The sequence below is a fragment of the Cucurbita pepo genome, chromosome LG05 (assembly GCF_002806865.2).
Source record: "Cucurbita pepo subsp. pepo cultivar mu-cu-16 chromosome LG05, ASM280686v2, whole genome shotgun sequence".
NCBI classification, from domain to species: domain Eukaryota; kingdom Viridiplantae; phylum Streptophyta; class Magnoliopsida; order Cucurbitales; family Cucurbitaceae; genus Cucurbita; species Cucurbita pepo.
Window position 1 is genome coordinate 6,040,680 of NC_036642.1, and position 22,813 is coordinate 6,063,492.

A 22,813-nucleotide genomic window follows, 5' to 3' on the forward strand; every position below is an offset into this window, starting at 1 on the left:
AACCATATAATTAAAAGTTAGAACAAGAATCATAAATTAGAGAGTCCAAAGGTTAAGGTGTCCTACAGCTGAGGTACAAAGGAATCAGTAGACAGCTGAGTGCAGTTCAAAGGGCACTCAAACTCCTTTATGTCAAAATTTAATGTCCCAAAATGAGAGAGAATGGAGGGTCTGCCCTTCACTCTTCATCTTCCCAACTGATATTTCCTTTGCATTTACTGATAGAATTCCAGAGCAGATAACGGTTGGGAGAATCATAACTAATCCATTTCCTATCTCAATCTCTACCTTACATTCTCATTCCCCACGTGTCCTATTGTACCTCGTTTGGGACCCACTGTTCTGTCGGACGGTGGCTGCCTCTGTCCTGAGTTTTAATTGGTGGGTCTGTCTCTTCTTCACTCTGTTTTGGTCAACTTTGTATGATTTATTATTCCAACTACATCAACACATCTACCTCTATTAAATAAGTCAGTTGAGCTGATCAGCTCATATTTACTCTCTTCCTTTTTTGGGGTTCGAATTAAATTTCCATACAAAATTTTCAAACTGCAACTACTCTGGTTGAAATGCAAAGGGAATTGATTGTTCTAAGCGTTGTTTAACAGGTCAATTCCTTGAAAACATTGAATGTATTGATGTTTCAATGTTTCTTGATGAAATATGTTTCTGATAAATCATTGATCGGGAACGGTCTTTCGACCGGAACCCCAACGAACTGTCGGCTCACGCCAACGAAGATGGCCAGAAACAAATACTGAGAGATGACTGAGAGATGACTGAGAGAAGACCCAGAAAGAGAACAGAGAGAGGAGAGACCATTGTTCAAAAAGGAATATAAGATCAATTATTCAGAAATTACAAATTTTTCCTTCTTTGGCAGTTTTTTCTTTTCTTTTTTATTAAGAAAGAACAAGCTTTTGCACTTTACATCTCCTTGCCACCAAGTAAACTGCAGAATTAAGTTCATGAGGCAATTCCAAGAACCTTAATCGCCGTTTCTTACAATGGTGATCAGGGAAAAAAAGAGAAAAATGAACATAAAGAAAAAAGCCTGACCTTTTACTGAGTTCTTCTCTATATCATCTACCTGCTTCTTTCCACTATTTTATACACAGGATCTCCAGATCCTCCCTTCTAATGAAATTACAATGATCGATACATCGTCGTGGTACTTCCTCCGGTCGCCCTGTGGTATTTTGAGTAACTCGTGGAAATCCATACCTGTATATATAACCATATAGCCAAGTTCAGCATAGTTTTCATATTTTGAAAAGACAACAAGAGAGAAGCATTTAGGGTGGGTGTCGTTTCGTACCAGCTCTCTTTGCAGCCCGAAACAGCAGTAGTTCAACCAGATGTTGTGCCGGGTCTCCTTCGGGTTGCAAGGCGATGAAAAGTTCGACTTCCGAAACAGCTTCCTCGTTTGTGAAGTACTGGTAGAGTCCATCAGATGATAGTATCAAAAACCTGTCTTTTGGTCCCAATCTGTGGTGGTAGAGAGATGGTAGACAATTGATGTATGGCGATCCCCCGACGTAGTTGATTCTGAACATTTCCAACAGTGCATTGTTCCATTTAGGCTGCTCATAAGAACAAAATGATCAATGTTAATGCACAACTTTGCATCAGTCCAGGGTGAAGAAGATAATTCAGTTCTCAGTCCCTATGGGAAAGCAGCCAGTTCAATTAACAAGCATAACTCATGGGATCGACAGGCTGAATCGAGTCGAGATATTAAGATGCTTATCACTTTTCATCAATGAATCAGTGGTTAAGAATGATGATGCCAGTTCCATGCCTTGATTAAATGATAACAACTCGAACAAGTATAATCAACCAGGACGAAAAATGTTTAGATACGAACATTTGCAGTCGAGATTAATGCAATTCAATTCACAACGAGCCAGACCAATTACACATTCAAAAGTGCTCGAAAGGAACAATCCATATAAGAGCAAGGCATAGTATTTTGAAAAGATCACCAACCTGTTTGAGGAACCCAGCACCGAACGCCCGAGTAACCTTCAACGAGCCTTTCACACGGTCGTTCATCACGGCACCAGCATCATCAGGATGTTCATTTTTTATTCTCTGAACTTCCTGTAAACCAAATCACAAAAGAATTAAATCTTTCACATCATTTCAGAACAAAGCAGTTCTAAAGAACACTCAATCACCTCATCAACACTGGTGCTATGATCCATGGAAAGCTGAAAAGCAGTAAGGTTAGCTGATGTGAATGCTGTATCTCCATCTAATGCTTCAATGTCATGAACTGGCTCTTCATTAATCCTCTCCAAATCCTGTTGAATCTTCCCGAGCCAATAATCGGGCTCCGCCTTCTGCGCTAAAACAGCTCGGCTATCGCCAACGTTCATCACATAAACATCATCTCCCTTCATAAGCATCACAAGCACACAAGAACCCATCAAAGCCAGTTCAGGATTTTCATCGAGCATCTTGTCTGCAATATCCAAATAGGCCTCCTCTGTTTTCTTCAATGCCTGGGACAAAGCTTTCAAAACATCCGAATGATTAATCGACCTCGAACCATTCGACGACGCAGATCGATTCAACTGCTCCTTTAACCTTCGATCGAGCTCTAATCGTTCCTGATCCCATTCGCACTTCCATTTCCGCTGATTATCCTCCCATTTCTCAGAAGCTCCTTTAAACTTTCCTCTTGAATTCTTACCTTTTTTCCTCCTCGAATTCGATCCAGAATTCGCATCGCCACTAGCACAAGGATGATTCTCTTGTTCAACACACTGAGAACAAGCGTTAACCTGCGAACAATCTCTTGTTTCTGGACAAGGATGATGCTCAGATCGAACAGGGGAAGTGGCCGGAGCGGCGACTCCGGGGGAATCGAGCTTTTCGTCCCATAACAAACCTTTAAGTTCCTTATGAACAAAGGAGTATAGATTCGATAAAAGGTAATCAGGAGCATCAGGACCGTTAAATCCATCGTAAATCCCGACGAAAACCCAACCATGTTCTTCAGAAACCACCACATGAACACGATCTTCCCCTGCTTTTCCTTGAGCCCACTGCAGATTTTGGCTCTCCATTGAATCATCATCTTCCAAACTTCCCTCACTACTGAAATTTAAACTACTCACAGTCAAATTCTCATTATGTTTCTCGGGCATGACGATCCAATCGGGTTCTTTAACCGCTTTAATCGGAGCCACAATCGAATTTTGCCCTCGATAAATCGACTTCGAAATTACGCTTCTCAAAATCCGAATTAACCGGCCTTTTCTCGATCCAGATCTGGAATTAAATCCTCCACCATGAGAGAAACTTCTCTGAAATTCGCAAGAAGTAGAATTATCAAGAGGACCCGAAAAAATCCCCCGATCCAACGGACCCGACATAAACCCTCGCTCAATTGGACCCGACAAAAACCCTCTTTCCAAAGGACCCGAACTAGGGATTCCACTGAAATTACCCGGAATCGGACCCGAATTGATCATGTTTTTAGGGATCGGCTGCAAAGGAATTGAAGCGAAAGAAGTCGAACTCTCAAAAGCCGCCGCTCGATCAATGCTATTGTACGAATACAGATCAACAAGAGCCGTAGAAAGAGGCGTCGATGTATTGGCACTTACAGAGGCGCCGGAAATCGATCGGAAAGTGGTGGTTTCATCGGAATGAACTTTTGAAGACGACAGCCTCAAAGGATCCGGCCGGACATAGCAGAACGAGTGTCCAAGCCCTTCATCGAGTGGATTCGATAACAGAGCAGAAATATCCGGCCGCCGCCTCCCGTCGCTGATTCCGGTGAAGCAAACGCCGAGCTTCCCAATCCCGTTACCCATCGGGATTTCTTTTATATCAAAGAAAAATTGAAAATTTAAGAAACAAAATCGAATTTTTCAGTGACCTAAACAGCTAATGATATGGATATTTCATAGTGTCCACAGAGAGAAAAAAATGGAGAAGAAACGGAAGACGAGTGGAAGATGAAGAAGAAGACGAAGCTTAGAGAGAGAAAGAGAGACAAAGGCGTTGACTTTAGAGTAGCGATTGTTTGAAATAAGAAAAACGCCGTCTTGGTTTCAAATCTAAAAAAATTAAAAATTAAAAAAATTAAATTAAAATAAAATATTTAAATTTCATTATTTTCCGTAGGGTGGGGCGTTGACTATAGTTGGAAGTTTAACTCGGACTCAAATATAGACCGCTTTCTTTAATTTAGCGTTAATAAATATAAATATAAATATATATATATATATATATTTTTTAAATCGTTAACCTTCACGTTCAAGTGGACAAGTGTTACACTCACGCGCGGTTGAAGTGGGCCCGATTTTAAAATCGACGAGCCGATTTTAATCCGCGGGAAACGTTTAGCACGCGTATAAATCGGCGAGTTGGATGAGGTGGCAATATAACAAGAAAGTAAAAAGTCAAACGGGAAAAATGAAATGAATACATGTTTGCATGGAGAACCACGTCACCATCACCGTTGGATCAAAAACAATGGTTTGATGAAATTACTGGTTGACTGACACCTGTCAAGTTCCCACAGCATTCTTGTCTACGCCTCTTCTTCTCTGCCCCCTCCCGCAGCTAAATTTGACTTTTTTTTTTTTCCCTAATTTTAATTACTCCTACAAAAAATAAAAAATTTTAAAAATAATTTGGCTGTTTATTTTATTTATTTATTATTTTGGAGTGTGTTGGGTTTAATTATTTATTGAATTTGGTGTGGTGGAGTGGTTGCTGGTTAGTAATTGCGTTGCATTTACTACAATTTGAGAGTATTAGGTAGCCTTGACTTGCNTTTTTTTTTTTTTTTTTTTTCTAATTTTATTTTGAATTTCTATATTTTCCCATGTTTTTTATTATTTGTAATTTAGAGGCGAAGTTGATTTTGGTTTCTAAATTTTTATTTAAAAAAATAAAAATTTGTCATTAAATAGAAGAAATGAACGTCGTGTACTAATCAGATTCATAGTGAATAATGTGTCTATGTTTGAGACAGAGTCATCTCAATGTAACTAAAAAATATACATATAATTGAAAGCTAATACAACAGTGGATCACTATTGAATCGAACGGTTTCTCATTTGGTCTTTAGCTTTTAGTCCCTAACTATGGTTGAGGTTTACAGACGGACTCTTGTAAGGATTGACCTCAATAACCTTAATCGACACTAAGAGAATCGACCTCTGGGGTCGGTCAGGTTAGTCGCTTGGTCCTTTTATTTATGTTTGACTATCCTTCTTTAGGCTTATGATCGATACTAGTTTAAAAAAAATCAATATATTTAAAATAAAATTATATGAAATTCATTTGAATTTTAGAAATTAAATTTGTGTAATTTTTAAAGGGCATAAATAGTCCACTTTTTTTTTTTAATTACTATTATTCCGTTCATATTTATATTTCAATTTCGCGTTTTTCTTCGTTGAATTTTTGTGTTAACAGAAAATTAATTTTGAAGTCAGAGCAGATTAAAAAAAGTCTAAATAAATTTATTATTTTCATTTAATATTCAAAACTTCATTATTATTTTAAAAAATTACTGTTTTACCATTTCCATTTTTCGCCCATTGGGTCAGTCAATCTATTATTAGAAATAAAAATTAATTTAATTTATTAAAGAAATAGAGATAAATAATTGTCAATTCAAGTTGCATAAAATTGGCATTGTGGAGGTCAATTAGGAGTTAAATCAATTAATATAAAATGACCCATAAGGGCATATATTCTCTCCACTTCCATTTCATTTTCCACGTGGCCCAATTGTAACCATCCACGTGGAAAATAAAAGCATTATGTGGACTATTGTGAGACAAAGCCAAATGGTTTTTAGGTACATGCTGACATCCAACACCACCAAGACTGGAGACAAAAAAAATTAAAAAATTAAAAAATTAGAAAAAAAAAATTAATCCATTTCTTACGAAATAATAATATAAAAAAAACAAGTTAAAATTATAATTAAAAGCTTGAATTAGTCAAATTTGAAATAAATAAATAAAATTAAAAAAAGTCATAAATATTTCAAGTGGGGAAAGCTTACGAAACCACCATCTCCACAAACTCCCCCCATTTGTTTCATATCCCTTGTCTTTTTCACACACTTTTATTTTAATAATTAATTTTCTAATTAAATCTGGCTCCATCGGTGTTTGGGTCCAAATCCACCCCTCTAGAGCCAGCGTTATTATTAGCACACCGCCTCGTGTCAACCCCCTTCAAGGAAGAACCGTCGAGAATGGATTGTGATGGTTGACGACATCTCGAAACTCGAGATGACGCCAAGACATATGAACCATGTCGATGGAGATCGAGATAACAAGATGAGATGCAACGTTGACAAACCTTGGCCCGAGCAGAGGCAAGGTTGAGCTAAATGACTTAGCCTAGTGTAGAGGCAAGTCGAATATGTCGTAGACGATTGAACATACACGCACTTGCGCGTGTATGGTTGAACAAGCTTGAATTCCACACAAACGATGTTCGATTGGCGAAGACAAACCTCGCCTAAGGTCCAACAAAGCCACAAAGTCGGGTAGAAACCGTGACAGTTGTAACTATAACAACCCAGACCACCGCAAGTAGATATCGTCCTCTTTGGCCAATCTTTCAGGCTTCCCCTCAAGCTTTAAAACTCATCTACTAAGGGAAGGTTTCTACACCCTTATAAATAAGAGTGTTTTGTTCTCCTCCACAATCAACGTGGGACATTACACAAATATAAAATAATTATTATATATTTAATTCAATATAACATTTTATTAACATATATAAATCCCGTCACTTATTTTCAATTTTAAATAATATTATTATAGAAAATACTATTGAGTAATTAAATTGTAATTTTAAAAAAAATAGTTTAATCGAATATAATTTTCTTTTATTTTAGATTAATGGGATTAATATTAGGAATTAAGGATAAAAACAAAATAAATTTGAAAAATTAGAATTAAAATGGATGTTAGAACCCATAAAATAAAAATTAAAAAATTAAAATATTGGGATTTTCGAACAATCATGGAATAATTTAATTATTTAAAAAAATATAATAAATATGAATAATATAATTATTAAGACGTTGAAAGTTTGAATATGGTTGGCAAGTGGGGCACTATATAAGCAAGTGATTAACAAAAAATTAGTAGTCAAACCAAATGAGTTTGTCGTCCTAATCTTACCCATAATTATTATTTAATTAACCAACTTGATATTTTTTTTATATAAAAAGATTTGAAAATAATGGATGAAATTACACTTCTATAATATCACGTATATATATATATATTTAAAAAAAAATTAAAATATAAAAAACTTATTGGAATAATTAATGATTCCCAACTACATAAAGATTATGATTAATGCATATAATTTTGGTTAATTAAATGCATGATTCATCTAGAAGGAAAGATCCGCAGCCTCGTCCATTGACTAATCTTTGTTTAAATATTAATCTCCATAAATAATATGATATTAGTTTAGATCTTCAATATTTGACTTGTGTTTATGTAATTTTAATTGGATTTCTTTCTAGATTTGTTCCAATTTCTATATTTTATTTTTATTTAAATAACTTTGAATTTAGGATTATCTACCCGTTTCGAACTTTCCCTCTAGGCTTTAAAACTCCCCAACCAATATGAGATATCACAATCCACCCTCCTTCGGGGTCCAGTACCCTTGCTAACACTCGTTCTTTTCTCCAATCGATGTGAGACACCCACTAAATCCACTCCCCTTTAGGGCCTAGCGTCCAACTGGTACACCGCGTCTACTAGGGGAAGGTGTTTTGTTCTTCTCCCTTACTAATATGGGGCATCATAGCACGAGTTATGAAGGGTTACGAGTTTTTTTAAGTCCTAATCAAAATTCGTGAACTTAAATGATATTCATGGGATGAATATGCGTTCTTAAGATTGATAATTGTGTAAGAATTCAGTGCAAAAGGTAGTAGTTGTTCGGGATATTAGTTCATAATTAGGAATTTTAGGGTTTTGAAGCTCGTGGAGTTGATTATTAAAATAATAATAAAAAAGACGTGAGATTTTTGAAACGTGTATTTCAAAAATTAAGTTACATCGAGTTCGATTAATCATTTTTTAGGCTATTTTTTTTTTAATTTTTAATTTTATTATTTAATATTTTATTTTTAAATTGTGTATCATTATTTTGACCCATTTTATGTGAAGCAATTGTCTCAATTATATCCAAATTAAAATTATATGTTTAGTTTATCGAGAAATAAAGTAATATTGTCGAACTATTAATTTTTTCAAGTATTTTTTAAATTTTAATTTGATTAAATCTCCTAAAAATTATTAGAATTAACAAAAAAAAAAAATATATATATATTTATTTAAAATCAGGAATAAAAAGAAAAAAAAATACCTGCAATTTAATAAAATATATAATATGCGGATTTGACCAAACCAAACCAAATTTAACTCTCAATTATTTGACTTTTGAAGGCATAATTGCATTTATTTTAAATATTTATTTGCTTTCTAAGTCAAGGAAGACAAATTCTTTGAAACCATTTTTCATAAGGATAAATGATTACAAATTTTTTTTATGGTTTAATATATATATATATATATATATATATATATATATATATATATATATATATATATATATATATTAAACCATAAACTTTTAAAATAATTGTTGGTATTTTATTTAATGAACAATGAATTGTTAAAATATTTAGTTTATTTCATTATCCTTGTAGACCAACCCGAGTTCTTCTAGCATAACTTGTCAACGGTTACATGCTTCTTAAAAAAAATTCAGTTCCATTTATAGGTTGACATTGTTTTTGGTCAAACCTCATTTTTTAAATAATTAAGAATATTTAACATTATTACGAGATTTTAGTTATTAATATATCATGTATTCTCGCTCAATAATAATTAAAAAACAATCGGAATCCAAATATAGAGGGTTGAGTTGTCTTGGATTTTGAACTCGTTTTAGGTTCTTCATTCACCAACTCAACCAACTCAACCAACTCGTGGTTGTTAGATAAACACGACTCTCCACAATGGTATGATATTGTCCACTTTGAGCATAAACTCTCGTGACTTTGCTTTGGGCTTCCCAAAAAGCCTCGTACCTCTTCTATGAGGACTTTTGGGGGAGCCCAAAGCAAAGCTGTGATCGTTCCCTACCTGAATAGATGTGGGACTTTCATCCAATAGTAGTTATTCACCTAACCCGAGTATACCCCAAACTAAAAAATAATACTGAAACTCAAATCTATAATTAAAAAAACGTATATTATATACACACGTGTGTAAAGAAAGATATTTATGGGAGAATCGAGAAGAAATACAAGCAAACACGACAATCGAGAAATTCTAACCATTTGACTTAGTGAAAGAAATGGGAAATGAGGTCACTTTCTAAGCATTGTTTTGTTTGGATTTCCCTATTTTGACCAACACTCCTTTAGCTCCACCAACAATTTCACTTCTCTTCTTCCTCTATGGCACATTTTGAACTTGTTTTGGTCAATTTTCATGCCCACAAATTCTACCCACACTTGGGGACAGATTGGAATTGTTCAAAGTTCGGCTCGATTCAATTAATATACATATAAAGCTATCTTGAACCCATAATTTAGTAATTTAAAAGTATTGAATAACTTAATCTCGATAAATTTTATTTTTACTAAATTAATAAATATTGCTTATAAACGGTTAGTATTTTGCTTCAAAAATAACTTTAAACTTTATGGATAGCTTTTCGGTTAAAAAAAAGTTATATTAAAAAGAACGGTTTAAAATTTTTTTAAAAAATTATTAGTAAAAAAAACTATTTATTAAATTTAAAGATATTAATGTTACTTTTTTAATGTTTTAATAAGTCACAAGTATGGCCGTTAAAATATTAATAAAATTTAAAAAAAAATTAATTTTATTTTGAAATAAAGTATTGACGATTTTTTCTCTCAAATTAATTTTAAAAATATTGTAAAACTTATTTAAAAAATATATATATGAATTATGAGATTTTTTTATTTATTATATTTCTTTAAGCATAAAAAAAGAAAAAGAAAAAAGAAAATATTTATTCTAGAATTTAAAAGAATCTCCTTCCCCCTTTCTCTCTCTTGAAATTTCGCCCTAATTTCAATCGATTGTGGCCCTAGAAATCCCCAAATATTAAACCCTAATTTGATTAATGTCGGACGAAGGGGCAGGCGGTTTCCAGAGAGATGTATGGAAACTTCTGCGCAATAGCCCTAACGCTTACCAAATCGGGGACGACGGTGGACATCCAGAATATAAAACACCTTTTTAAAATTAAATTAAAAAAAAAAAAATGAAAACATGGGCTGGGCTTATGGGTAATTTCCAAATTTGGGCCGGGCTTGAGTGCCTGTATTGGGCCGTTTGTTTTTTCCTAATTCAGCCCAATTTTCCAAATGGGTTGGGCTGCGATGCAAGCGTGTGTGTGTGTGTGTGTGTGAGTGTGTGTATATATTATATATATATATTTCGTGCTACTAGGTCCTCACACTTCGAAATTATCTGCAAGTTTGAGATCTTACCTTTGTTGTTGTCGTATTCTTTGCTCTCAGAAATCCGAGGAAAAATGGGCAGAAAATTCTTCGTCGGCGGCAACTGGAAATGTGTATGCTTTTCGTTTCCCTACTGTCTTAGATCTTACTCTTTTGTTTATACTTTTTTTCAATTTTTTGGTTGTTCGATTCATTTTGTCATCAGAACATTTATCAGATAATCAAATCTTTTGTACGCATGGATTTTTCCCATTTGTTGGATTTGAGCAGTACTCGTTGGTTTTGAACTGAGATCCACATTTCTCGCTTGGTTCTTCGATGTACTAATTGTGTTAATCCGTGACTTTTCTGATCCGAGTGTGCTGATTTTAATTTTGAATTCTCTGATTAGTTGAAATGTTGAGGAGGTCTAGATTTGGTAATGGAGGTTAGGGTTACTGGCTTTTGGTTAGATGAATGGATATTGTTGTTGATTGAATAATTTTACAGAACGGAACAACCGAGGAGGTGAAGAAAATTGTCAGCATGTTGAATGATGCCCAAGTTCCATCGGGAGATGTTGTCGGTATGTTTAAAAATTGAGATCACTGGATGGACTTTGTGATCCTTATAGTAACAGCGATTCATGCTTGAATAGAGGAAACTAAGGTCTATGCTTGTTATTATCTCCTCTGCAGATGTTGTTGTGAGTCCACCTTTTGTGTTTCTTCCCCTGGTTCAGAGTTCGTTGCGTTCCGATTTTCATGTTGCTGCTCAGAACTGTTGGGTTCGTAAGGGCGGTGCTTTTACTGGAGAAGTTAGGTAGGATTTAATAGATGATGAAATCTTATTGCGTTGAAATCTCTTGGCTAGTTGTAGTTATATCTATTCATTTATTGTAATTTTGCTTCTATACCTGCTTGAAATACTGGATTTGAATGCTTGATATTTTTCTTTCTATACTATCAAAAGAAATATGACATTTGATTCATTTGAAATTGGTGTGTTTTTCTACAGTGCTGAGATGCTTGTCAATTTGGGAATTCCATGGGTGATTATTGGCCATTCTGAAAGAAGAAGTCTTCTGAATGAGTCCAGTGAGGTAACCCGACTATTACATAAATGAAAATTTGACAGGTTATGCATCCTTTATTTGTTTATTGCATCAATGATTTTGGTTTCAAGCTCTCTTTTCTCATACTTTTGAATGCAGTTTATTGGAGATAAAGTTGCATATGCCCTTGCTCAAGGCCTTAAAGTAATTGCTTGTGTTGGAGAGACTCTTGAGCAACGAGAGTCAGGATCAACATTGGAAGTTGTTTCTGCACAAACTAAAGCAATTGCAGGTACTTTCATCATGAAAGTAAACTTCAGTTTTACCCCTTTTGGACATTGTTCATCTTACGTTCTTCTGCATGTTTAGAATCTCTTGATGTTCTTTTCCCGGTTATCCCATATAATTAATAATTTACTTTTACTTGGCCTTGAACGAACTTCATTTTTCTTATGCTTAGAATATATCATATTATCCGTCCATCGTTCTTGTGCAAAATCGATGACCCTTCTGTTACATCGTAGATAAAATCCCTAGCTGGGACAATGTTGTTTTGGCTTATGAGCCGGTTTGGGCAATTGGAACAGGGAAAGTTGCAACCCCTGCTCAAGCTCAGGAAGTAAGTTTTGTTCATAGAGATTTGTAAATTTCACTTTAATTCAGGTCAATTAACCATAACATTATGGTTTCTTTTAAGGTCCATGCTGAATTGAGGAAATGGCTTCACAATAATGTTAGTGCTGAAGTTGCTGGATCAGTTAGAATTATATATGGAGGTAACCTTTTTGCCTCTATGAAAAAAATATTATGTAGGCCTCATAACATGCTTTCCTATCTACTTCGCTGACCTGTGGAGCACTATTAGTACAAATAATACACAATGATCGTTTCCAATAGATTTTTTTTCCAAGTTAAGAACAAATTTTTTATTTCATCTATCATTTCTCCAATATTGAAGTGATAATCCGGTGAATAAGTGGAAACTATCCACTAGTAGTTTGATTATAATTATTCTCGAGACTTGAGAGAAAAAATTATCCACCTCAAAATATGAGATAAGTTTATCATTCCTCAACTCTGTCAGTAGATTTAAGTATTCGTTTTCGATTTGAGCTTGAAATATTCAGAATCCTTTCCAGACGCCATTGGAGGGGAATTTCTTTTTAAGAACCAAATAAAACCTCATTCATTGGAGGGGAATTGTTTCATACGATGGAACAATAGATGGCCTTTTTCTGTTCTGTGATTCGTGCTTGTCGACTTAGTCAGATTTGTTTGCGTATTCAGGTTCTGTAAACGGTGCAAACTGCAAAGAGTTGGCTGGACAGCCTGATTTGGACGGATTTTTGGTTGGTGGAGCTTCACTAAAGGTTGATATAACTTTTTCCTTCTTTGTTTGGTTTATGGTTACATCTTTGGTTGCTGACTTATCTTATGTTCCCTTACAACTAGCCCGAGTTCGTGGACATTATCAAGTCTGCAGTATGAAGAAAACCACGCGAACGTCTTAGTTAATGGCGAGACATAAATAATGGTTCTTCTGTTTTGTTAAACTAATTTGAGGTACTCAGTTATGTAAGAGAAGCCTTGTTTTGATGCTTTTGAATTAATGAGTTTTGGCGTGGATACTGGGAAAACTCATTCATAATATTCCAGTGCTTGTAATAATTTTTGATTTAGATCCCACTGTGGTGGACACAGATGAGAAATAAAGTTTAAAGTGTTTCGGAAAATAAAGAAGATTATGATCAGCAATGCTTGTTTTCATTTTCAGAATAAAAGTATTTGGGGGGTTGTTGGTAGATACCTGCTTCAACTGCTAGATCAATTCCTTTAGGTTAACTTAGGCTGAATGATTGGTTCGGGCACGTGTCATGTGTCACAATTGTACACTTGTGGCAATGGGCGTATGCTTGAGCCTTGTATCACGTCGAAAAACAATTTGAAAGAATCGAAGAAAGCATGTTATGATTAAAAGCAAAGAAAGAAATATTGCTGGTGGGATCCTTTATAGTATAAGGTGTAGACATGATTATGGTGATCGGTTATACACACATAGTAAGTGTCTATCTAAGATGAAAGCATCTAAAGGAGTTTAGAACATGCATGCGGCTATGGACAGCACGTACTGGACAAGCATGTTTGGGACATTCGACATGCGATCATAAACGTCTTGAACAAGCATGTTACAAGCATGACTGTGACATTGTGCATACACTGTCCTCTTCTTCCTACTAAATCCAATCGGATCCAATTCAATTCATATATTAACCCAATGAAACATAAGGAACCTAAAAAGTTCTCCCATAAATAGCCTTCAAATTTGAGAATATAAATTCTTCTTCATTCTCTAGCTTCATCCAACCAAATTCATTGGTTTTAAACGAGTCTAAGTGCCAAACACTAGCGATCCTTCTTCATTCTTTAAACTCTTGCTACGCTACACCAAACTTAATTCATCGATTAACGGTGTTAACTATTAGAGCGTGTATGACAAACATCACTTTCTTCAACTCACGTTCTTCCCTCAAACACCTTTTACTATGAGTATTACCATGTTCAAATTTTGACAAGAACCCCTACTTTTATCTCATATTTCGACATAATCATGACACTATTAAAAAATAATGTCGACATGGTATAAAAAAAATGTATTCATGTTTGCTCGAGTATAGATTACACCAAGAAATCGAGTATAGATTACACCAAGAAATAGAATGGTAATACAACTTCCTTAATTACATATCCAATCCAAATTAATTAGCTCTAATTCACAATTGATATTTACTAATATTCTGGAAAACTAAATTATGAACAAAAATCAAGGCATAGAATATTATTATTATTAATTACCCGGTGAGGAATTCTATAAAAATAAATTATATTTGGTAAGCAAGAAAATAATATTGTATTTTTCTAATATTTGTTGACTAACAAATTTTAAAAAATTAGATTCCAATTTAAACAATAAGTCAAAATATTATATAATATATATTTATAGATTATTATAGAATTAAATATTAATGTATTATTTTCAACAGCTAATTTTACTCGCTTAAAAATTGACATTTTTTTTTAATATTTCCTTTTATTAAATGATAATAAAGCTGATTTCATCGGTCACGCTGAAATTTTAAATTTTAAATTTAAAAAAATAAAATAAAAAATTGTGGCCACTGGCATCCGTCCGATCTACGGGGAAATGGAATAAATAAATAAATAAATAAATAAATAAATAAATAAAAGGCATTAAATAAAATCGTTATTGTAAAGGTCGTGGTTTTTTGTGATCCTTGAAGCGCCCGTGGTTTTTTATTTTTATTTTTTTTTCTTTTGTTTTTTTGTTTTTTTTGCGAGCCGCTCCTTTCTTCAAATATCTGTGATTCTGGGCTTCTGCGCTTCTGCTTTTCGCTGTGATCGGATTTCTGGTTCTGGAATTCTCAGGAAAAGAAAATGGCAAGGAAATTCTTCGTCGGAGGCAACTGGAAATGCGTATGTTTCTTATTTGATTTCTTCTTGGTTTGTTTTTAACTCTATTTTGTCTCTGTATTGTCGATGTTCGGCTGCTTGTTTGATTTGATTGTTACCGTATGTTCTATTAGATCTTAAATCTGGTGTTTGTTTGTTATTTCAAGCTATTTGGTTTAAATGTTTTTGGATTTTGATTTTGATCTGATGAACTTATGGAAAACACTCATTTCTCTACTGGTTTCTTGATGTACTGACGACTTTTCGGATCCTGTGACTTTTCCGATCTGAGTGTGGTAGATATAATTGATGTGTTTATGCATTGAACTTTGGAGTTGGAGATTTGGAGTACTGGATTGTGTTTGATTGAACTAATAATCTTGTTGATTTAATGAAAAATTTCACAGAATGGAACGACCGAGGAGGTGAAGAAAATTGTCGGCACGTTGAATGAAGCCGAAATTCCTTCTGAAGATGTTGTGGGTACGGATGTAAAACTTGTTTAGTTTTCAGATTTATGACTGTCGATGTGTCTTGCAATATGGTTTACGAAGATCTTTCCAGTGATTGATTAGGTCTGTAAATGTTGTTATCCTGTGCAGAAGTTGTTGTGAGTCCACCTTTTGTGTTTCTTTCGCTGGTGAAGAATCTGTTGAGGTCTGAGATTCAAGTTGCAGCACAGAACTGTTGGGTTCGCAAGGGTGGTGCTTTTACTGGAGAAGTTAGGTATGATTTTACCTTGTGCGTTCTTCATATTGCACAGGAATATGTCTTGCTGGGCTTGTTGCTAATATCTCCATTCATTTTTCGTAACTTCTTTGTCCAATTTTTGAAATTAGTACCAAAAGTGACGGATGCAATGCTTTCCAAAATTGGAAATGTTTGAATCTTTTTAAGAACGATTACTGAATCTTGTTTGAAGAATGATGAAGTTTGAAGCTGGGCACTTTTCTGTTTATACTACAGATTGGTTAATTTTTCATGACTTCAGTTCATGCATGTTTTTCTGGGCTTTTTAATTTTTTTTATAGGAATGAATAGTTCTTTAAACTCTTACACGATAACAGTGCGCCATGCAACTAAGTTGATATCTTTTCCCTTGCAGTGCTGAGATGCTTGTGAATTTGGCAATTCCCTGGGTTATTATTGGGCATTCTGAAAGAAGGCTTATTTTGAACGAGTCCAATGAGGTAATCCCTGCTAGAATGGAGACTAGTGGCCACACCCCTATCTTTATTTTGTTAACATTCTGTGGAAATAGATTATTTCAAATCAGAAAATATGTTGATTCTAAGACCATTCCCCCTTCATTTTTGAATACAGTTTGTAGGAGACAAAGTTGCATATGCACTTTCTCAAGGCATTAAGGTTATTGCCTGTGTCGGAGAGACTCTTGAGCAGCGAGAATCGGGAGCAACATTGGAAGTTGTTGCAGCACAAACTAAGGCAATTGCAGGTACTTCTACTTTCTTAGCTCTGAAATTGAAAGCAAATGTTTGATCGGGTTGGTGAGACTTCCCAGAACGTTGAGTTTTTGATCTTATGCTCATGCTGAGAAGCTTTCAATATTTTTTCGATTGACCCTGTACAAAATGGATGACACTGGTTGTTACGGTGCAGAGAAAATCTCTAACTGGGACAATGTTGTCTTGGCTTATGAGCCAGTTTGGGCTATTGGAACAGGGAAAGTTGCAACCCCTGCTCAGGCTCAGGAAGTAAGCTTTCTTCTTAAACATTTATAAGTTCCAGTTAGATTCAGGTCAATTAACAATAAGATTGTGATTTTTCCAAAGGTCCATCATGAATTGAGGAAATGGTTTAGCGACAATGTTAGTCCCGATGTTGCTGGATCAATTAGAATCATATATGGAGGTATCCCCTTTTCACCTGTCAGATTGTCCTGTTGACATGTATGCTGTATTACATTCATTCCAATACTTGGTTGATGCTGTTTATTTCTGATTGAGCTCGAACTCTCAGATGGGGTAGTACTTTTTATGAAACAACCAAATAAAAACCTTAATTCGATTAACATATATTCACCCTGTGTGCTTGTATGATGCACATATGCCTTGTTAGGTCATGTAACTGTGGAACTAACTTGTTTGCATCATTAACTTGTCTTTTAGGTTCTGTAAATGGTGCAAACTGCAAAGAATTAGCAGCACAACCTGATTTGGATGGATTTTTGGTTGGAGGAGCTTCACTAAAGGTTGATATCCTCTCAAGTTCATTATCCATTATATATTTCTTTTCTTGTTTGGTGTTGTGTTCTTCAACTTCGGTTGCTGACTCGTCTTTATGTTTTATTGAACTAGCCCGAGTTTGTTGACATTATCAAGTCAGCTACAGTCAAGAAATGAAGGACTTGAGGAGTCATTGGATGAGACAGGTCTGTCTCCTTGCGGAAATCCTTGTTTTCTTGAGCAATAAAGTTGAGACTCAATGCAGTTGTATGATCATAGTTTTGTTTTCTCCCCTTTTTGATGCATTTTGACATAAATTTGGCACTGTGAGGTCAAAATACTATGTTTATGATTGGATCCATTGAGGTGTCATCTCGATTCTGATTCAGACAGAACACAGAATATATTGATATGTGCGTTCAGATTTCTAATTGCTGATTCCTATTTCAAATTCGCAAATCTACCTTCATACTTGTTTTTATAATGATTTTGATGTGGAACACCTTCTTAGAGGCTTCAAATGCCATTTTGGACTATGATTAGGAGGGTAGAATATATTGAAGCTATGAAATGGCCTAGATTTGATGGATTTCTTCCCAACCCTCTCTACTGTCTCTCTGCTCTTCATCTCTTGGTTCTACTGCTCATCCAAGTGAACCACTCGCTTCCCATTCTCCGTTGTTACTCCGACCGCCACTTTGTTCTCAATTGTTTTACCCCTTTTGAAAGACAAGACAAGCTACTTTTAGTTAGGAGCCTCTTTTCTTTCTGCCTAACTCCTTGAAAACAATGTTCGACTTGCCTAGATCCCACCCGGACCTATCAACTATTTGAACAAGGTAAACCTATGACTGACACCTACTAAATAGACCATGCACCGAAATAGAATGACCTAACAATAAAGTCTAGTTAGACTTTTCCTTCCTTTCACTCCCCAAAACACATCTCATCACCTAGGCCACCATGAAACGAAGGTTTTGGGTAATTTTTCGATCATTACTACCAAGTAGAGGCAATGGGTATGTCTTATGAAGTACGGGGAATGACCAATTCTCAGGGACTAAAAATGACGTTTTTTTTTTGTAAAATTAGGATTAAATCAAATACTAATTTTGAACCTCAAGAATCAAAAATACATTTTACCCATAGTTTTAACATGGTAGGAGAACAAACGGGTAGTGTTGCAACTAGCGTCTTCATCTCCTACTTCGCCCTCATTTCATTTTCTTGAATTTTTTTAATTAAATTTCTTCGAAATTTAAATGAGAATGTCTTACTAAGAATTTGAGTTTGGTTCCATGTGAAAAATTATTCTTCCATTATAATTTTTATTTCCTATTTTAATTATAAATAATCCTTTATAATTCCCTTTTCAATTAAAAAAAAAAAAAAATCCTTTGGAAAACAAAACAATTTTAATAAAATTTTAAATAAATTTTTTATTATTATTTTAAATTAACATATTTGTATATTTTAATTATTAATTTTGATTTAAGATAATTTTTTTTTTTAAAAATGAATCCCAAGGCCTACATCATGCAAATTTTAATTTTAAAGGTTGACTAATATGTCATTAAGAAAGTATTCCATCATTATGACAATTAATTAAAAAAAAAAATCTTATTATTAATAATTAATAATTAATTAATTAATTTATGGCACGTCATTTAAAGAATATTCAGTTGCCTATTGAGGTCACTTTCGTCACTCGTTACGTTAATCATACAATATTAAATTAATAAGCTTCATAAACTATATAATAAAACCTAAATTCATTACCAAAAAAAAAAAAAAAATAATAATAATAATAATAAAATTAAAAGAAGAAAAAAAAAAAACCCCTTAACCGTCACTCATGATTGGAGCCCCCAAAAAAACTGTACGGACAAATTAATGGTGTAAATTTGTCTTCAAGTCATCAGATTCACCACCGCCATTTGACCTTTGTTTTTCAGCTGCTGCTTTCTCGCCGGCGAGGGGGCTTTTGAGCCGCCGACACAGTGCCGGTCCCTTCAATTCTTTATTGATCTGCTCTGCTCCATTAAAATGGGGGGTTTTCCGCCACTTGATTGGGATACACGTGTGGCCCATTGCTCGAAAACGAGCTCCAATGATCGAGGTGTTCCTGCGTGTTCAATCCAAACGATTGAAAAGTCAAAAAGAGTAATGGTTATCCAATCCCTTACTCTGCCAAATTTTTGTTTGCTCGCGTGTTGATTACTCGGTGCCGATTAGTCGCCAGCAATCTTGTTTTCTTTCCCCCATTTGTGATTCTTTGAAGAGGCCGAAATCGAACGTCTCTCAGTCTGCAATAGGAGCCTTTCGTGGGCTTATCCTCTTAGTGTGATGACAGAAAAGAGGGGACCAACATACTTGTCATTAATACGAACTTCCTGTCCGTCAGGGACTGTGCAACCCTTCTTCCCCATTTCTGTATTTTAGCCAATTGAAGTGGGAAAATTTAGCAGGAGCTTTTGGGTTTTGATTAATTCTATTGAATTCAGTCTTCTTCTGGTTTTCCTGCTAACGAAACAATTCTTGAAACGAGAATCTTAACTCTGATACACTGAAAGGTGGCTAGCTATTTGGGGTTCTTTTGGTTGTTTTCTTTTTTCTTTCTTTATATGGGTTTGCTGAGATTCTTCTTGGTTTCATTGGTAGAATATTGGTTTGAATCTTGTTCTCTTGTTCTTCCTCTTTTTGTTGGTATCAGCTTGAAAGCTCTGAAAGTTGGAGAGCCCTTTGATTGCTTCTGATGGGCATCTGCTTGAGTACCAAACCTGTAGTAGAAATCGATGATGATGCAGGTATAAGAAGGCCAGTTTTCCTTCTTTATGAAACTATGGTGGAAGTTTTTAGACTCTGTTCATCATTTTGAAGTTTTTTGAGGTTTATTATTGATCTAACTGAACCTGTTCGCTTTCTCCAATGGAATAATGTCCTTTATATGAAGTCCTGTTGAGCTCTTTGATATTTGATCATATAATGGGCACGAGTTCTTTCTTTGATTGAAATGAAGTAGTTGAGACATGTATTCATGTGCATTTATGAGGGTTTTGAGTCAAGTGAATGGCTATTGGTTCATTACTGGTCATGCATTTGTTTGTGCAGGGGTGAAGAATTGTAAAGCTGATAGTGATAGCAGTAATGGAATGGACAATGGTAGTGCAAGTAGCAAAATCTCATTGGCTTCAGTACTGCCTGCCCCTCGGAGTGAGGTCGAAATCTGGCAATCCTCCCATTTGAAGAGCTTCTCTTTTGCAGAGCTCAAAGAGGCAACAAGGAATTTCTGTCCTGTTAATGTTCTGGGAGAACCTGCTTCTGGTTCAGTTTTCAAGGGCTGGATTGATGAGCATTCTTTAACTGCTACCAAGCCCGGAACGGGATTGGCTATTGCAGTCAAAAGGCTTAACCAAGATAGTTTTCGAGGCGACGGAGAGTGGTTGGTGAGTTACCTCTTTGAGATGACTCGTTGTCGTACCAATTGTTTTCTTCTCCACATCGGTTTCCTTTAGCATTAGATGGATTATCTTAATTTAACCATCTTCTATGGTAGAATAGTTATTTGTTAAACAAATTTGTCATCTATGCTGCACAGATCCACTCATGTCATGCCTTCTTTTATAGGCTGAAGTGAATTTTCTTGGCCAACTTGTTCATTCTCACCTTGTGAAGTTGGTTGGCTACTGCATGGAGGACGAACAACAACTAGTTGTTTATGAATTCATGCCTCGAGGAAGTTTGGACAACCATCTGTTCCTTCGTGAGTTTTCTTTATCTTTCGATGCGACGCGTTAAGAACATTCGAAATATTCTGTGATTTGACACTCGAGTTGTCATTGCAGGCGGGTCCTATTTTCAACCGCTTTCTTGGGGCCTCCGCTTGAAGGTTGCACTTGGTGCTGCAAAAGGCCTCGCCTTTCTCCACAGTGATGAAAGAAAAGTGATCTACCGTGACTTAAGGACTTCAAATATTTTGCTTGATTCTGTGAGTCAATGGTGAAAATAAAAGCTTCCTTGTGCCTATGTTAAAAAGGGCATCATGGAACTGGGATCTAACTCCTAAAGTTAAATATTTACTTGTTCGAAAGATAGTCGTCGAGCCACTTGCTTCATTTTCTTTTATTTTCAGGACTACAATGCCAAACTCTATGATCTTGGATTTTCCAAAGGCACAGGAGCAACAGGCCGTAAAAGCAATGTCTCTTCCAGGATTTCGGGCACCTCATATGCAGCTCCGGAGTATCTTGCTGCAGGTAATATTCAACACAACCAGAAAACATTTCTGTCAGATGTCAAGGATCCTTGATTCTGCTTTCTTTTTCCTGATAAATAACATTTCTGTATCATTACTAGTCTGAGAGACTTAAGGCTACTACGTTATAACACGTCGAGTCAACTTAGTTTGTTGTATTCTTTCAACAAACAAAGGTTTATAGTATCTAACATTGATCACTTTGTCCTTTCACTCACTGTAGGTCAGGCAACCAGTTCGAGTGATGTTTATAGTTTTGGAGTCATTCTATTGGAAATGTTGTCTGGAAGGAGAGCAATGTACAAGAATCGAACATTTAGAGAACATAATCTCATCGAATGGGCGAAACCCTACCTTGCAAAGAAACGTAAGACTGCTCGAATAATCGATGACCGACTCGAAGGCCAATATTCATTGGATGCAGCCTATAAGTTATCTAGTCTGATATTGCAATGCCTGTCCGTTGAGCCCAAGTCTAGACCGAGCATGAATGAGGTTGTAAAAGAATTAGAACAGCTACAAGACTCCATATCCACTACGATCAATACAACACAAAACCGCATGGCTCGTAGGCATAGTGCTGATGATGCCGATACCCTTCCTAGTGCTCATGCCCAACCTTCGACTCCTGTTTCCCCTGTTTATTAGCAGATGCAGGTGATTGTTTACAACAGATCTTAGGAAAATGGCAGAAACATATTATGGTTGAATGATTATACTTCTTTTGCTATTACCATCTCTTCATCTCAGCAATACTTGGTCAGTTTGTATATAGAAAGAATGGTTCATTTTAAATTTTTTTGTTTGATTATCTAAGATACGATACTCGAGAAGAATCTGATTATATGTCTAAGTTTAAACTCAGTTTACCTTTTGGCTTGAAGTTATGCAATTGCGAGCCTCATGTTGCTTCTGAAATGGAAGAGCATTCTCTTTCATGTATTTCTTTGTTGTGTTATGTTGGTGCCATTTGAAATAAAAGAACGAAATTGTGAGCTACATTGAAATTGCTTGAAGCGGGTTTATGGGGGCATTTGATATGTTGGGGTTGGCATGAAAAGTCCGAGAATATGGGGTGCTGCCTGTTTGGTGTGCACATGAATGAGTATTATGTCTGGCAATGAAGGATATAGTGTTATGTCTTGGAATGTTTGATGGAAATCGAATGGAGAGAATTGAGAGAACACCGAAGGAAGAATCGGTTGTGTATGCCTTCAGGAAGAATCGGTTGTGTATTCCTTCAGGAAGAATCGAGGCGACACATGTCACTCCATCAATCGCCTAAGGAAGCTTGAGAGGAACAAGCGCACACTCGAGGTAGCTATCTTCATCTCCCTCTATAAACTCCCTTT

General features: G+C 35.4%; 4 protein-coding genes across 5 annotated transcripts; 3 read left to right on the forward strand and 1 right to left on the reverse strand.

The window, feature by feature from the left end:
* Window positions 1-821: 821 nt before the first annotated feature.
* Window positions 822-4,028, reverse strand: LOC111794411 (probable protein phosphatase 2C 4). The gene is made up of 4 exons (XM_023676401.1): window positions 2,181-4,028; window positions 1,990-2,103; window positions 1,319-1,583; window positions 822-1,224 (listed from the first exon to the last, which is right to left on the reverse strand). Exons 1-4 carry the CDS (start codon window positions 3,825-3,827, stop codon window positions 1,109-1,111), a joined length of 2,142 nt encoding a protein of 713 aa, XP_023532169.1. The 5' UTR covers window positions 3,828-4,028; the 3' UTR covers window positions 822-1,108.
* A 6,485-nt stretch (window positions 4,029-10,513) lies between these two features.
* Window positions 10,514-13,289, forward strand: LOC111794478 (triosephosphate isomerase, cytosolic-like). Its single transcript, XM_023676512.1, has 9 exons — window positions 10,514-10,632; window positions 11,009-11,084; window positions 11,197-11,320; window positions 11,516-11,600; window positions 11,712-11,844; window positions 12,077-12,171; window positions 12,250-12,328; window positions 12,840-12,922; window positions 13,005-13,289. Exons 1-9 carry the CDS (start codon window positions 10,594-10,596, stop codon window positions 13,038-13,040), a joined length of 750 nt encoding a protein of 249 aa, XP_023532280.1. The 5' UTR covers window positions 10,514-10,593; the 3' UTR covers window positions 13,041-13,289.
* Window positions 13,290-14,852: 1,563 nt separating this feature from the next.
* Window positions 14,853-17,639, forward strand: LOC111794477 (triosephosphate isomerase, cytosolic). Its single transcript, XM_023676511.1, has 9 exons — window positions 14,853-15,044; window positions 15,428-15,503; window positions 15,623-15,746; window positions 16,126-16,210; window positions 16,344-16,476; window positions 16,641-16,735; window positions 16,814-16,892; window positions 17,150-17,232; window positions 17,339-17,639. The coding sequence occupies exons 1-9, from the start codon at window positions 15,006-15,008 to the stop codon at window positions 17,381-17,383; spliced, it is 759 nt and encodes a 252-aa protein (XP_023532279.1). The 5' UTR covers window positions 14,853-15,005; the 3' UTR covers window positions 17,384-17,639.
* Window positions 17,640-19,154: 1,515 nt separating this feature from the next.
* Window positions 19,155-22,460, forward strand: LOC111794450 (receptor-like cytoplasmic kinase 176). Of its 2 annotated transcripts, none has more exons than XM_023676478.1 (7): window positions 19,155-19,369; window positions 19,920-20,013; window positions 20,318-20,652; window positions 20,834-20,969; window positions 21,052-21,194; window positions 21,339-21,462; window positions 21,685-22,460. In XM_023676478.1, exons 2-7 carry the CDS (start codon window positions 19,962-19,964, stop codon window positions 22,107-22,109), a joined length of 1,215 nt encoding a protein of 404 aa, XP_023532246.1. In that variant the 5' UTR covers window positions 19,155-19,369; window positions 19,920-19,961; the 3' UTR covers window positions 22,110-22,460. The 2 variants fall into 2 exon arrangements, with proteins under 2 accessions (XP_023532246.1, XP_023532244.1); XM_023676476.1 differs by lacking the exon at window positions 19,155-19,369 and adding an exon at window positions 19,418-19,779.
* Window positions 22,461-22,813: the final 353 nt, after the last annotated feature.